This window comes from Uloborus diversus, chromosome 1 (genome assembly GCF_026930045.1).
Source record: "Uloborus diversus isolate 005 chromosome 1, Udiv.v.3.1, whole genome shotgun sequence".
NCBI lineage: Eukaryota > Metazoa > Arthropoda > Arachnida > Araneae > Uloboridae > Uloborus > Uloborus diversus.
In genome coordinates, this window is record NC_072731.1 from 113,456,519 (window position 1) to 113,473,782 (window position 17,264).

Below are 17,264 nucleotides of genomic sequence, written 5' to 3' on the forward strand. Positions count from 1 at the left end.
ACAAGGAAACACTCCTTGCAATCAGTTACTTGACCCTGTACAACCCAAATAGAATTAATTTCATGCCTTGGATAAATGTATTCCTCTACTTAGAACATGCTGTATTATGTGGTGATAATCACATGAAACTTCTACAGCCAAATTTGAGCTACAAAATTGAGGCAGTGCTTTTTGAGAAATTTAAAATTTAATTAAAATAAATTCTTTTTAGATCTAATCATGTTGCATATCATTGGAAAGGTCATTGAAAGGACAGTCAAAGGGCACTTGTTTCAGCTCTTTATCTTAATTAGAAAAGATTCTAGGTAATTTGAAAATTTGGTCATTCACGTGCTTTAACCTATTTTTAGTACTTTTACAGAGCTGTATCTTCAAAACCGTTTCGTATTTTTTTGTTAAATTTACATTTTTCTATCTCAATATAAAAACTACCTCTATACCAAATTTTATCAAAATCCGAGAGGGTGAGGTAAAATTTTGGCCGAAAATTGTGTTGATGTGATGTTGAATGACCCTACTGCAGAAATTAAAATGCTCCAAAAAAATATGTGTACCTACTAATTGTTGAACATTTGAATTTGTTTACTATTTGGTAGCCGAATATTAAAGTATTTGGCCAAATCAAATGTTTGGTTAGTCTATCAAATAGGCAGTAAATTGAATATTTGGTGCATCTCTTATAACTATACAAAATTATTTTCTTAAATCTTGTCAATTCCTTAAAATTTCACTTATTTTCCATCAACTAACCAAAAAAAAAATGATTTAGTTTAAATTTGAAAAGGTAATGTCGCACTTTCATGGAATTTACGGTAAAAATTAGACACATATTTGAGATTACAAGTTTTTTTTCCCCCCTGAAAACTAAAAGATTTTTTTGCAACATTTAGCATTAGATAATTATAGAATAAATCACAAAATCTAAATAAATATTAAATGTTTAGTGTCTGCGACAATATAGCATGATAAAATTTTACTCTTAATATTTACACAAAATTAGTAAAAAAAAATTTCAGACTCATTAAAATCAAAAATATTTGACAAACTTACACACTGATTTTTTTCTTAAATATAAAACTCAACCTGTCAAAATTTTTAGCACATAATTTTCTGCTTCGATGTAAATTAATTAAAAGTAGAATTTTAAAACTTTAATTTATGAGAATATTCGAAATACATTAATCACACTTACTTGATTTGATTTACAGATGACACATATCCAGTCTTCAGATGGAACATCTTGCAATGGGGGATCAAGGCACGCTAAATGGTAAACAGCTGGACAAGTTTCACAACATAACAAATCGCCGAGTTTGTGACACACTCGGCAGTGGTCATCGTGGTATATCATTCCCTCACTGATTAAATCGTCTCTTGCAGGAGAGGTGGTTAGAAAATTATCACATAAAAATTCCAAAACAATCAACCGATTTTCAACTCCAGTGAAAGGATATTCGCAGCTTTTGACAACATTCAAAACATCTTTGTAATCGGGGTCGCTCTGCAGGTACATCTGAAGGACAGCAGGCCAAGTCATGCTGTCAATTAAGTAAAAATGAATATTTACTGTATCTCTCATATCGAGAGGGGCAAACATTGTGCCCTGTGCTTCCTCCTCCCTCAAAATTGCTTTCAACAGCATAATGTGCACCTCTGACAGAAGAGCAGTTTGGTCTGAAGACGAAAGTGCAGCGCAAAATTCTTCAAATACAAATGGTGTGAGTCTTAAAATATTTCTGAAATGCCGCAGAACTTCATAAACACCCAACGCTTGCATAAGATTCTCCCTACATATTAATAAATCATCACTGGATTTTGGTAAAACAAGCTCCGGGAATTCTCGCTCTTGCAAAAAAATCGGAGTAGATGCTCTTTTACACCACTTTCTTTTAGCAGGAGTTGTACTAGATATTGTGCTATAACTGCTTTGCGAATAAACACTTAATTGATCCGATTCCGGAAAACTGACATCAGTTTCGTTTCCTTCATCCTCCACTTCATCTTCCCTCGGATAATCACTTTCATCACTAGATAAATTATCATCAATTTCATCTTCTCCATCATAGTCCAATATATTTGAGAAAAAATTTCTACCTCGGCTCGATTTTTCTCGTAATCGGCCGCGATAATATGTGTGTGTCCCCCTACGAGAGGGACTATATTCACCAGGTTTTGTTGATTGTCGGGCACCATGATTACCCGAACCAGCGTATAAATATCGGGGTTTTTTTAACAAATTAACTCGGTGCGAAATGGCTGCTCTTTTAGGTGGTCGTCCACGACCTCTTCTACATCTCCCCGACATTATGCAGTTCAATTAGCTAATTAAACCCACAAAGGGAGTCATTTTATCATTATTTTTGAAATAAAAAGTCTCAAGCACATTTCAGTAATTGAAATTAGTTCTTATTATGATTATATTTATCGTCGCCATTGTTGCCATAAGCTTTAAGCAGTCACGTGACCAACGATTGACAACGTTGATCCATTTTGGCGCTAAATTTATGCGATTCGGAACGCATCAGGGATAAATTGCAACACTTTTCAACAAACTTAATTACTGTGAAGCAAACAAATGTTACCTGGAAAAATTTTCATCCGATCTCATGATAAATATCCAGCGTTGAGAGTTATGGATCGCCACTACAAGCCATAGCGTTCCTACAGCGAGTTAACGGTTAAGAGCTTTTATCTCATTGGTGGAGAAGAACTATCACCAAGAGGGCATAAAGAATTACTTAAGCTCTAAATTAATTATTTTCTTTAATATTACGCATCAATCATCTTTCTGACAAATATCAAACTTTAAATGCAAAATGATTTGAAGGAAACACGTAATAACTGAAAAGAAAACAAAAATAGACTTTCGCCATCTTTGATGATCCTCTAAATTCAGCCAATCAGAGCAGGGCTTACATTTTCTACCCGATAATATTAGTCCATCCATTTTTATAAAATTTTCGTTAAATTATCGTTCTTTACTATTTAAAAAAATTATGCGCAAAAAAATTGCCGAATAAAGACATACAATGTATTTGATGAGGGCGACGGAAGATTTTTCTTCATTTAAGAAGTTCTATATAAATATGTAGTTTTCAGGAAAATAACGAGATTACACGAGAAAATTAAATCAAATGTTTACACAAGCATCGTAGGTTACGACGACAAAAGTCAGAAATTTCGCGGTTTCTCTTTTAAACAATAAAAATAATGAAAACACATGGCAAAATAACACATTATTATTGATCATGTTGCTCCTTTTCTCAGATTCTATAAATGGATAATGTATTTTTTCTGTTAAATTAACAGAAAAAATAATTCATTCATTTAATGAAATAAAAAGACATAATGATATCAAAATAAATTAGAAGGAAAAAACAATTTCAAGCAACAGTTCCTTTTGAACAGAAGGTCTATCATTTCCAAATTTTCCTATTTAATATGCCACAATTATTTAATTCAGTTAAAACTAAAGTATGAGTTTTATTATTTATTTACTTTTTTATTATTATTATTTTAATTTTTTATTTATACTTAGTTCTATATGGAACAAATTTTCCTAGGGTTACTATTATTAGTCATTTCTAAAAACTTCCGCTTGATTTTTAATGAAAAGCAGACTTTACAAAGAAAGAAAAAAAAAAGAGAGAGCTTACGTTCAACCATCGAGAAAGGGGAGAGGGTAGACTGCAGGAGTTTTGAATGTTTCCAAAAGCTACTCTTTGGCGTTAATTTTTGGTTCCAGTGCCTGCGCGAGAGGTATTTTTCGTTGCAAATCTAAACAAAGATAACCGAAATATCTATTCACTATGAATAAGCAGGGTTACCAAAATAAAATTATTTACGCCAAAAATGAGACTCAACAGGGACTCTACGTTCTACGAGCTCATTCGGTAGCTACCAATTAACCGATCACGTGACGCGAATAATCACATGTTTCAATCAACCAATCAACAGCTTGAAATGGGTACCGGTTACTCACCGTCACCGGTCGACCAGTTAGGTTTGTTGAGGTTGAGGGCTTAAAAAAAATGAATGACTTTTTCAAAAGTAAACAACCGGGAAACGTGAATATGTTGAATCAAGATAAACTTCATTCGGTAAGCTTTAAAAGAATTTCAGAATTCTACTAAAACTTTTTACTGGCTGGTACTTTTGAAAATAATGTACAGTTTTAGAAATCCGGTTTCCAGTCTTAGAGCAGGTTTCCAGTGTCTGGTGGTCAAGTACGGTTCTTGATGTTGATTTGAGTTAGTTTCTTGAACTTTATTTTAAATGTATTGTGTTATTGTTTTTCACGAAATCCGTTTTCCAGCTTCTGGTTAAGTACGGTTCTTGATGTTGATTTGAGTTAGTTTCTTGAACTTTATTTGAAATGTTTTGAACTTTTTTGAAATGTTTTTATAGTTTTTCACTTCGTAGAGTAGTCAGAAATAATCTCAGAAGCATCCTGCATTATTTATGATGTGAGGATATGGTTACCATCGTTAGTTGAGAGGCACCATGTTTTCGGACTCTTGCTAGTAAGCTTTTTCAATATTAGCTACTAGTGATGGGAATAATCGAGTTCTCATAATCGAATCACTCGATTATTCAAGATCATTCGAGAACTCGATTACCACGAGTTCTCGATTATCGTATCTCGAGTTCTTGATTATCACTTCTCGAGTTCTCGAGCAATGAACTTCTCAATTACTCGATTATCACTTTTCGAGTTCTCGAGCGATGAACTTCTCGAGTTCTCAATTATCACTTCCTGAGAACTCGAGCGATCAACTGCTCGAGTTCTCGATTGTCACTTTCCGAGTGCTCGAGCAATCAACTGCTCGAGTTCTTGCTTTGAAATTTTCGAGATGTTGAGTTCTCGAGATGTCAATCACTCGAGCAGTGTATTCTTTGATCAATTTGACAATCGAATGAACCTCTAAAAATAGTTGACTTCTGACAAGGGTGCCCACCTATGGAGGGGAGGGGGTCATGGCGCAGACTATGCTATTGACATTTTTCGGGGCGGGGTGTTTTAAGGGGTATTTTTCTCATTTGTTGGGGGGAAGTCTTTTCAATATTGAGGGTGGGGGGGGGGACTTGACGTCAGGGCGGGTGGGCACCCTTGCTTCTGAAGTGTTTTAGTTGCAGGGGCGGATCCGTCATTTAGGCGGTCAAAGGGCTGGCTTTGAAAAGTTAATGATTTTACTTATGATTGAGCATGGTTTTTTTTCTGTCTTCCAAAAAAATTTACATTGAAACCTTTTTACCCTTCTCCCAGAAAGACGGGTTGCGCTGAGGAGCCCACAAGGGAGGTGGGTCATTGTGCAGACTGCGCCATTGAAATTCCTAATGGACGTAAGACTTTTTTAGGGAGTGTCCTTCTTGAAGGGGAGAGAGGATCCCTAATTTTATAAAGTGCCAGCACACTTGAGGAATAGATACCCTTTCGATCTAGATGGTATTACAATCAAATAATTGCCTTTCAAATGTTTCATTTGAATAGTGTTATAATTGAATGTATACTGTTGAGTACTTGATTATCAAATGATTCTTTGGGGATGCTTGGTAGTCTAATGATATGTTTTGAGCGAAAGGTGTTAATGAATGAACACATGGACGGGTCTGTAGGAGACATGTGTTGTGTGTCCCGGTAGTGGAAGTAAAGGTTGGAGGCGCTTATAAGGTTCTAACTTGAGAGGCATTGAAATTATAGTTCAGGTAAAAAGGGGGAATACTTAAGTTGAAAACCTGAGGGGGACATCTTCCCCCCTTACGTTCACCTTCGACTATACGATTGGGTAATGATACAAGTGTAATAGGCAATAACAAACGTTTTAGAGCCCAAATATACAGATCACTGCAGATACGTGTTTCGGGGTTTCAAGTAAGGATGCACCGGATTGTGATTTTGCCGGATATCCGATGCCCCCATACCTGCCGGATTCGGATATCCGGCATTTCGATTGCATTGCATGTTCGCATATTTTTCTACAACGCCGTTTCAAAACAATAAATCAAACTTGTTCCACATATCATTTCTTTAAAAACATGTTAAGTACATTCAAATGTACTTTTTTAGAGCCTCTATATTTTAATTTAGGAATTGTGATGAAACTTAAAAATATTGTTTTATTTCGACAGATTTTTTCGAGAGAGACAAACTTTCGGCAAAAATTAATTCTGTATGTAATGTACACATGGTTTAAACTTTTAATTATTCATAATTGAAATCTTAAAGGTCGTATTATGAGTCGTATTTTTTATTAGATTTGCATGACGTGTAGAAATTTTTTTAAACTTCATGATAAAGTAATACATTTTCTTGTTTCTAATTTAGAAATAACAAAAAATAAAACTTTGCTTTGAAATCATTTTTATTACAGATAATACACGTGTAAAATTTTTCTAACCTACAAGTTTAAAAAAAATATTAAAACAGGGCCAGTTTGACTCAAAAAATAAATAAATAAACTTAAATAATCAACTTAAAATTTTACTTTAATTCCAGAAATAAAGGCACATTTTCTCTAAAGTTGCAAATTAGCATCTTAAATACAGGGGTGCCCCCCCACCCTAAGAGCAAGGGCCCGGCCCCTAAAAACCATAAATACCCCCCAAATAGAAAGCCCCCGCAAAAAAGAGAAAATACCCCTAAAACACCCCCCCCCCCCCAGGTGGGCAACCCAGTTAATAAATTAATAAACTTATGCTAAAACTATCAACTGAAAATTTTACTTTAATTCCAGAAAACAAAGATTCACTCTCTCTAAAGATGCAAATTAGCATCTTAAATACAGGAGTGCCCCCTAAGAGCAAGGGCCCACCCCCTAAAAACCATAATTACCCCCCCCCCCCCAAAAAAATAGAAAGCCCCCCAAAAGAAAGAAAATTACCCCTAAAACATCCCCCCTAGGTGGGGACCCCGTTAACAAATTAATAAACTTATGCTAAAATAATCAATTGAAAATTTTACTTTAATTCCAGAAAAGAAAGATTCACTCTCTTAAAAGATGCAAATTAACATCTTAAATACAGTATTAAGAGTCATTCTCAACGTGTTCACTTTTTAAAAACAAATTAATAAACTTACTCTTAAATAATCAACTTAAAATTTCCCTTTAATTCCAGAAAATAACGATTCACATTATTAAAAAATGCAAATTAATGTCTTAAATATATTATTAAAAGCTGTTCTCAACATGTTAACAATTTTTTTTTAAACATAAATAAAATTATACTTAAATAATCAACTGAAAATTTCACTTTAATTTCAGAAAATAAAGATTCACATTCGTAAATGATGCAAATTAACATTTTAAACAAACTATTAAGAGTCGTGTTAAACACGTTCACGCTTTTAAAAATAAATTAATAAACCAATTCTTAAATAATCAACTTGAAATTTTACTAAATTCCAAAATATAAAGTTACACATTCTTAATGATGCAAATTAACATCTTATATATAATATTAAAAAATATGCTAAACATGTTCAATCTTTCTTAAATGAATTTATAAATTTATATTTGAACAATGAACTTAAATTTTACTTTAATTGTAGAAAAAATAAAAACACACATTCTTAAAAAATACAAATTTAATTCTTAAATATATTATTAAAAATTATACTATACAATTAAAAAATTAGAAGAAAATGAAGCAATAACTTATAGCTGTTATTTCTCACTGCTATATTCACGGTCTATTTTAAATGTTAAATTTCAGTTGAAAGTCTTAATTAAAATAATTATTCCGGGAAAAGCAATTATTACTTTATTCAACATTCTAAAATTTCCAATGGACTCAAGTTAAGATCGGCGTTGAATATGATAGTTAGAATTATACTTCATTTCATGCAATATACACTTAAGAATCTTTATTTATCAATGCAGGGGAATATTTTATATTTTTCATTACAAACGGAAGTTTTTCTGCATTATTCGGTGATAGTCGGATGCCGATCAGCCACACTCCCTTCTCCTTCCTCTAAAATGTATCATGCTTTCAATAAAATAAATTGGACGTTTGTTCTGAGATTTTTTTTTCCAGGTAGATTTCAACTCATTTTTGCGGAAGTGGAATAATTTTAAAAAAGGGGAGAAAACTTTTACGGGTAACTAAAAATGGAAAAAATACAAACGCAACACAAAATTTTGGATATAAATGAATGCAATGAAAGGATTTTAGCATGTGTAGAAATATACAAGCAAATATAATTTCGAAAATAGTTCGTTTGTACAACTGCGCGCACTAGGTGCAAGCATCGACTACATCATTGGTCACTACATATTGGTTTCTTGATGGTTCTTCATCCTTTTAGTATCACTGAAAACGGAAGTTTCCACACCGTACTACTCTAAACATTGCTTTGTTTCAGTGCAACTATTCTGCATTTTTCATTAGTTTCTTTCATTCTTCGTTTTAATGTTCATGAGATATAATGGCACCAAAGCATGCATTATTAAATTGTTAATACACTGTAACTATATTATTGTTTTATTTACATGTCGCTCTCCCATTGACCATTAATTTTGTACATCGTAACAGAGTTTTATGTTGAATAATACAGCTTTTTTTTATGCAAGAAACGGTAATATATAGTTAAGAAATGGTTCAAAATAGTGTGAGAGGTGTTTACAAATGCCTAAAATTTTTTAGTGTGTTTCTAAAAATCCGAATTTATACATTTTTCTACTACGCTAAATTTCAACTTACGCGAGAGGAGTAGTGGAATGCATTTCTCCCGCAAGTCGGAACTTGACTGTATTTTAATTTTCAACACGGCCGCTCCTCCAACTTCAAGCGCTTCGATATGAACCATTTCAAGGTCGACTTTTTACTTCAGCATGTTAAAGCAGAGAGAGTGAGAGAGGGAGGGAGAAATTATTGGTAACATACCGTCAGCAGATTCGCGAAGGAGGGGGGGGGGACGCGGGGGAATGCCAGAAGCTATGATTGAAGAGGAATGGTCGTTTTTGAAGCAGCAATTAAAAGAGAAAGCATCATCGAAAAGTTTATGAAACAGTGAAAGCTTTAACTGGAATTTTTGCAAAAGTAAATTCAAAATTAAACCCTCATTTCGTACCGGATAACCCCACATCAACGCCGGATATCTCTCACATTTTTACCCGATAACTGCCCGGATGTCCTGCAAAAAACTGTTGGATATCCGGATCCGGACTGACTTGCCAGATCGGATACCTCATAGTTCCGGATAGTTAAAAAATCAGCCGGATACCGGATAGTCGCTAGGGATATCCGGTGCATCCCTAGTTTCAAGGAACCCTTTTTTCAACGCAAAATAGTGAGATTGTGGATGTAAGGACATTACTGGATGTCTTTACTACGGACCATTCATTAATTACGTAAGGGTCCCAAGGGGGTGGGGTTGGAAAAATGTCTATATATTTTGGGAGGGGGAGAGGGGTTCAAACGCATTCTTACGCAGTATTTTCCAAGCCGATGTTTCATTTGCATCTGGAAAATAAAAACGTATTAGGATGACTGTTTTTTATTTGTTTTACGAAGAATTAATTATGTAAAACATAATAAAAGAATTGCACTATGTATGGCATGTTTTATTTTTAACTACTATCGCATCATATACAAAAAAATGTCGAAAACACATTCAGTCTAGATTCCAACTTTTTAGTAAATATTTCTTCACACAAAAAGGTTTAATTTAATAATAGTGAATTAAATTTCGATTCCAGTGATATTAGATTAGTTATTTCATTATTTCGAAAAACGAAATGGAATGTTACGTAAGAATAGGGGGAGGGGTTTGAAAAACCTTACGTACTCTTATATGGGGGGAAAGGGTCAAAAATGGCCAAAATCATCCATACGTAACAAAGGAATGGCCCCATGTAAAAGCTTACTATTTTGTTGAAAAAAGGGTACCTTAAAACTCCAAAACACGTTTCTGCAGTACTCTGTATATTTGGGATACAAAACGTCTGTTATTTCATGTTACTTCTCGGCACAAAGGTACTTAGTTATTTCTTAATAAAACAAGTGGTTAACTTCTCGTGTAATTCATTCCTATGGGTGCAAATAAGAGGGAAAGGGGGGGGGGAGTTTTGACATAAACTGCGAAATTGTAATTTTTGTAACTGGGGGATTTTGTCTCTTTTGGGGATATTGTTCTTGGGGGAAGAGCTTCATAGGTGGTGCCCTTTGCTCTTGGAACGGATAGATTTGGAATGATTTTTAAAATCGAATGATTGCTTTTCTCTTGCTTTATTCGAATGGGGTAATAGTTGAATGTTTTTCTTCAATTTTCGATAATTGAGAGATTCCTTAATAATCGAACGATATTTTTAGAATGAAAATTGTTAATTATCATATGAGCGGATTTATGGAGAGGCATGTGTTGTGTGAGTGGCGGATACAATGGAGGGTCGTGCGGGTCATGATCCCCCCCCCCCTGAACTCTCGAGAATAGTATCCATACACATTGTGTTCAAATAATTTATGCATAAAATGCAAACAATGACAGTATCTTATCTTTTCAATACATTAATTATTTTTCAAAGAAAATATTTGAACTACTATTTGTTTTATTGCTTATGAAATTAATTTGCAACGTTTATCCCCAATTATGTGCCTTATTCCCGACCGATTTGGGACTTTTTATTGACCCCCAAAAAAGTTTCAGAATTTTTTCGTACTTAAAACGGGAATTTCGTTCATGGGGGAGGGCTTTCTTCAGCATGACCCCCACCCCGCTTCAAATGGTTTTCTGTATCTGCCCCTGGTGTGATCCGGTGGTGAAATCTTGAAACAAAGGATAGAGAAGCGCTTTCTGTAGTGTTTTGAACTTGAGAGTTATTAAGATTAAATACGTACGTTTGTACAATTTTTATTAAAAAGTGAGGAATAATGATAATATGGGCAAGTCGTTGGGCGACACTAGCAGGTTTAAAATTGAGAGTTGTTAAACTTAAAAATATATTAAACCAGTATCAAGAGTTTCCAATTAGGGGGGGGCAAGCAGGGGCTCAAGCTTCCTCCCCCTTCTTTGAAATTAGGAAATCCTTGCTTTTAGTACTTTTTTTTTTTTTTGCAAAAATGTAAAATCATTTCTTCTCCAGCAATTAATCAATAAGTTATTAAACATGTCAAATTTTAATAACTCTAATCTGTACTGAAATCGGTTTCTATGGGGAAAATATCCTATTAAACCATGGGGAAAATATCTGAGCCCCCCCCCCTTAAAATTTTGCATATGGGCGCCCTTGACCGGTATGGTACAAACCATGTAATTGAAAATTTAATGTAGTCTTAGCCCTTTTTCGTATTATCGTTTCTTGGGGGAGGGGGGATTGTCATAAAAATCTAGCCGTTGCTCATAGGGACGGACGGACGGACACCCCTGTCATTCTATAAGGTTTTAGAATCAAATAATTGCTTCTCAAACGTGTCACCCCTGTCATTTTATAAGGTTATTGAATCAAATAGTTGCTTCTGCTTTTTTTGGAATGGGGTTACTCAGAGAGCACACTTTGTTGAGTAAACGTTTTAAAGTGATTGTTAACGCTGTGGCAGCCGTGTTAAAACGTTTATGAAATGTTTAAATGCAAGGTGTTTATAATGCAGTGGTGCCCCCCCCCCCCCATGGCGATGACACTCATCCCTCAAATGCGACGTTGAACCCCCTAAAATAAATTAAAGCCCGCTTGTGTCTTAAGTTACCCCCTCCCGCGCTCTCTCTTGTATAATATATTGTTTGAAAATCAATTTTAACCTTTTTGAGGACCAGCGCACGGAAAATGAAACTTAGCTACGGAACCTTAAGTTCTGAAATGGACCGTTGCGAGCCTAAGCATTTTCAGCATTTTTGCCTCAACTTTACAAAAAAAAACCCATAAAATCAGCACATTAATTGACTGAAACTTTTTAAGTTGAGTAAATAATATACTAATCAGGCTTGGAGTTGATTACAAGAAAATGTAATTGATTACGATTATGATTACCAGTTTGAAAAATAGGAGATTACAATTACGATTACGATTATAATACTCTTCCAAAACGTAATTACGATTACAGCAACGATTAGATTATGTCAAAAATGTAATCGATTACAATTACGATGTGCCGATTACGATTTTGATTACGATTACAGACTCGTGAGAGGAAATGACATGCACACATATACTATATTATTCTCATTATTATTTTGCGGCAACAATGTCATAGTTAAAAAATTATGATTTTTGATTGTGCTTTTAATTGCTACATAACTATTTTGACCATATATCCTGCACAGGTAATTAGGTGTCCTATATCCAAATGACTTGCCACATTATAATGCATTTTATACATGATTTAAATTTCATTATTATTTTTCATGCAACCAATACAGTTTCTAAAATTTATGTACTATATTTCTACATTCTATTCTCTACAATTTGCAATATTATTTAATTCAACCTATTTTTTGAAGAAAAAAAACCCTCTGTATTTAATTTTGCAAAACATGCATAGTATTAAAATATATTTAAATAGTATAAATAAATGATAGGAAAATAAATGTTCAAAATAAATACTGCAATCAAGACAATTTTTTATTGCATTTTAATAATACCAATGCTTTAAATATATCATGTTTCATCCTCATTCTCTGTGAGGTATAAAACTTTCAGGCAATACTGAATAACCGCTCAACAGGTGCAGATGATGCACAAATTGACAAGTACTTGGGAGCAATTTTGCTCAGTAATGGATATACATGAATATTGGATCCCCAGTATTCTAGGGGATCAATATTATGCTCATTTGGTGCGCTAGTTTCATACGCATTTATTTCGCTTTCGATTTTCTCCTGTATTAAGGAATTATTATTTTTGTAAGTGCTGGCTGGTTTTTCTAAAAATGCGAACAATTTCCCTTTTTTTGCAGGCTGTTTTGGTGACACATCTTTTGTGTCCTTATTTTCTAATTCAGTGCAAATGTTATGACAGTCTTTGTTTGACATTATTTCTTCCTTGATAATTTCTTTTATTTTATTTTTTGTGCTTGAATCGTACCAGTTGCATTTGAGCCTTGGGTCTAAAAATGAAGCCACTTGAAATGCTTCCGATTCTTCATAGTGACTCATTCTAGAAGTTAGTGCTGACAACAGCTTTTTACTGTCGTATTAGAGTATTGCAAATTTTTGGTCAGGAGGTCCTCAAGATGGTGCTTGAACACTCTTAAAGCAATATAATTGGAAAGCACTTTAAAAAGTAAAAATGAGTATAATAAGTTTTGCTATGATTTCCAGGCATTATTTTTTCCCCCACATGCATAAGCATTTTATAATGATATTTTTATATCTCAGTTTCAAAAACAAGTGTTTTTACAAAGGTTAAAACTAATGTTTTTAAAATCTTTAAATGCAAATTTTTTTCTCTTATATACATATTAAAAAGTATCAGCATTGAAATATAAAGCATAAATTTAAGATTAAATTAGATGTGAAAATATTTTGAAAAATCACTTACCAGAGTGATGTCATCACAAAAATCAAAGAACCGCTAAGATAGTGCGTGTGAATGAGCACTGAAGTGCAAATCCAAATTCGCTCTTCTTTTGACAAAATTACTCCTCTTCCGCCAATGAATTAAAAAAAAAAACACCAAAGGCATAAAACTGTTTTTTTAGAACTTTGTCGAAACGAAAACATGTGTTCGTACAGCACTGTTGATATTGTTCTCTTTCCGAGGTGGTAGCTCTGCTTGTTTGTCTATCATTCACAGATGAAAAGGAAAATTGATGACCAATCCAACTTGGGGACGAGTTCCTGTCAATGACACCTACAGGGTGCAAAACCCACTAAGATGCGGCATGTTTATGACCCTTCGCCAACGAGCCCTTTTAACAGCAGGGCCTAAAGGCTCTGCTGTCTAGTCCTTTGTACGTTTCTATTGAAGTCTTATCTTTTCCTCAGTCCAGATCCCATCGTCTGCATAGCATTGTAGAAACGCAACTTGAAAGTTTTCACTTTCAGCAAGTCGGGATTACACGATTACGGAACAAAATTACGATTATCTAAACTTAGATTACAATTACGATTATGCAAGAAACACTTGATTAAAATTACGATTACAAGATTACGAGTGTCCCATTGACAGATTATGATTATGATTACAATTACACAAAAATGTAATCGATTACGCAGATTACGATTACTCCAAGCCTGATACTAATCAACATTTACGAAACTATAAAGAATATGACATAAACAGAAGTGAGTAAAACAAGCAAAATATTTAAATTTAAATACCCACGCGAAAACAAATGCTACGCCCACAAGAAGTCACAAATATCTTGCGTATGGAATTTCAACAAAAAAAAAAACAATCTGTAATTTTTATTTAAAAATTGGGCCGAAGAGTGGAATCTAAAATTAATCCCACACGACAAAGTTCAATATTTCTTTTTAATGCACTCAGAAACATTTCAACTTCACTCTCAACACTTTTACTGTTATTGCATATTCCTAAAGTCGACAAATGAAAAAGAAAAATAAAAAAAGCGATCAAGAAAGAAAAAAAATAATCATGAACTTCAATGCACTTCAAGCCACACTTGTACACTTTTCAATGCGCCGGAAATCCCAGTCCTCTGGAAAACGCAATCAGAAATATTTTACCCTCCCTCCTCATGTATTAGTCAGATAAATATACTTAACTACTCTCAACAAGAACATAAAAAAAAAAGCAAAGCTATAAACTAGGAAAGAATGAATATTTTTGCGCAGAGCAACTATTCCCCTACTTGTTTACATTATTAACTTCGTGTTTGAGAGCCCGAAATCATTCGAAATAATCACGTGATAACTGAAAATCATTAGTTTAAATGCATAACCGTTCGAATAAATCACTCAGTCGCCCAAATGCCGAGCTCCTAGTTTCTGACAAGCTAACAGGGAATCTAGTCGAACCTGCATCCCCCAAGGATTGCGACCCCAAAATGAAGACTAAAATCTATCAAATCAACCCCCTAAAACAAGCTTGCATTTCGAACTTTACCGAAGGGTAAGGGGACAAAAGGTGTATCTGCTCATTTTATCGGAAAACAACAAAAAACTAGACCCACTTAAATGTAAAAACTAGAATTTTTCATGGAATTTGGGGGGAGTGGTATTGATTCCCCTGCTAAAAGGGGGGTGTCAATACCCCCCCAACTTAACCTAAAACTTCTAAAAGCCAGTAGCGTTCACCCCTTATTATACCCCTAAATGGTAGGCTAAATGTCACATTCCTATCTCGAGCGCACCCCTGCCAAAACAATTGGGTAATTCAACTGAAGTCAAGGGAGTCCACCTCCCCTCTTTCACAGGGCGATGGCGCATCCTCTCAAATGTTACGGAGCATCCGTCTAGAAAGAGCTTCCCCCCCCCCCCCCCCCTCCCGAAATGAGATTTAAAAAAAAAAATCTCAAAAAACCACTTCTAAAAATTTTGGTTTCGCAGGCTGCGCCATGGACCCCCTAACCCCTTCCAAAAATGAGATTAAAAAAACCCTCTCAAAAAACCAGCTCTAAAAATTTTAGTTGCACAGGCTGCGCCATGCCCCACCCCCTTTTAGTGGGCACCCCTGTACCTGTCAACTCAATTTTGGAAAAGCTCAGAAAATAAACTACTCGATTCAAACGTCTCGAGATCTCGATTTGAAACATCTCGAGATCTCGATTCAAAAGATCTCGAAAAATCAATCGCTCGAGTACTCGATTCAAAAGATCTCGAGAAGTCGATCGCTCGAGCACTCGATTCAAAAAATCTCAAGAAGTCAATCGCTCGAGTACTCGATTCGGAAGATCTCGAGAAGTCAATTGCTCGATTTCAAAAGATCTTGATTATCAATCACTCGAGTGATCGACTTAAAAAGATCTCGATTATCAATCACTCGATTATCAGAAGTACTCGATTCCCGAGATCTCGATTATCAAAAGATCTCGATTATGCCCATCACTATTAGCTACCAAAGTGAAAGTAATCTCAGTTTCAATGAGATGACATATTCTCCAACTCGGTTATGACTATTTCAAAAGGATGAGTCAAAAGCGAGGGCGAAGGGCACTTATTTTTGTAACCCATCAAAGAATAAAGAATTGGAGTTCTATAGTTTGGAAAGGCCACCTTGCTGGGATTTAGGAAATTACAAAATAGGTAAAATATTGTAATTTAGTGTGGATAAGGTAAATATTGGACAGGTGAAACGAGAGGGTCTTTGATTCTCCCCTTTCAACAGCCATTGGCCAGAGACTGCAACTCCTTCTGTAGTTTATTGGAATTCCAATATTGATATTTTCTTTTTTTTTTTTTTGCATAATTTCTTATCTTCCAAAATGGCAATGCACCGACCGTCGTACCAACCAGCTTTCATTAAAACGCTGCATTGTCGTTGCAATGTGTGTATTACAGCTGCATTCAGCAAATTTCAGACTGCTTTAAGCCGCACTTTGAAAATAAAATGAGTGTAAGATTGTGTTTGCCCTAATAATTAATCACTTGTGGCTTGTTTTGCATGGCTTTGCATGCATGTAGCTTGTCAGCATTGTATTTGCAAGCACAGGGTTTTTCATGAGGGGTCGTCCATGACACAGATAGAAACACTGAAATTTTGGGAGGGGTTAATTTAAGAGAGTTTTTGATCTTGTTTTGTCGTTGGTTTAGGTGAGCACCTCTGTGCAACCATATGTTCCTAAATAATTCTTGCATTTATTATTATTAACCCCTTTAGTGCCCTTCAAAACTTGGCTACAAATTTTCAAATCATCCTGTTATACATGCTCAACCGTTCAACTCTATTATATGTAATTTATCTTTCTGTGTGTGTATGCATATTAATATGGTTTTAAATTGAAACCTAATTTTTAAAATGTCATTTTCAGAAATGTATTGAAGAAATTTTGGCTTTGAATTTCAATAAGAAAAATATAAAAAGTAAGTGTGCAATATTTAATTTAGAAAGTGAAGCTGTTTTATTTGAAAGTAATTTCTTATGTTTTATAACTTTTAGTTATAATGTTCAAAATTTATACTGTAAACATAAATTTTATGCTCGCATATCATTTTTTGACAATTAGTTTATGGGTCTCTCACCAATTTCCTCAATTAAAAATTGCTTATCATTTTTTAACTGGGTAGAAAAATCATTTTCATTTCCCAGCTGAGTACCATTAAGCCCTTCTTGGAACAATGTATTGGTGTACCCAGATATGAAGATATATCCCACTCTAAAACTTGGAAATTTCCCCTTTTGTGCCGTTAGAATAGGTCCAAAATT

General features: G+C 34.4%; 2 protein-coding genes across 5 annotated transcripts in view; one reads left to right on the top strand and one right to left on the bottom strand.

The window, feature by feature from the left end:
* LOC129234472 (nucleosome-remodeling factor subunit NURF301-like) overlaps positions 1–2,094 on the bottom strand; it is a 61,245-nt gene extending 59,151 nt beyond the window's left edge. Inside the window, exon 1 of the mRNA XM_054868477.1 lies at positions 1,193–2,094. Within this exon, the coding sequence (XP_054724452.1) occupies positions 1,193–1,777 (585 nt within the window). The 5' untranslated portion in view covers positions 1,778–2,094. The remainder of the gene's footprint in view (positions 1–1,192) is intronic.
* A 1,897-nt stretch (positions 2,095–3,991) lies between these two features.
* LOC129216328 (centromere protein X-like) overlaps positions 3,992–17,264 on the top strand; it is a 40,294-nt gene continuing 27,021 nt past the window's right edge. For all 4 annotated transcript variants that reach the window (XM_054850549.1, XM_054850554.1, XM_054850542.1 and 1 more), the window contains exons 1-2: positions 3,992–4,100; positions 16,870–16,921. In XM_054850549.1, coding sequence (XP_054706524.1) covers positions 4,032–4,100; positions 16,870–16,921 — 121 coding nt within the window. In that variant the 5' untranslated portion in view covers positions 3,992–4,031. The remainder of the gene's footprint in view (positions 4,101–16,869; positions 16,922–17,264) is intronic.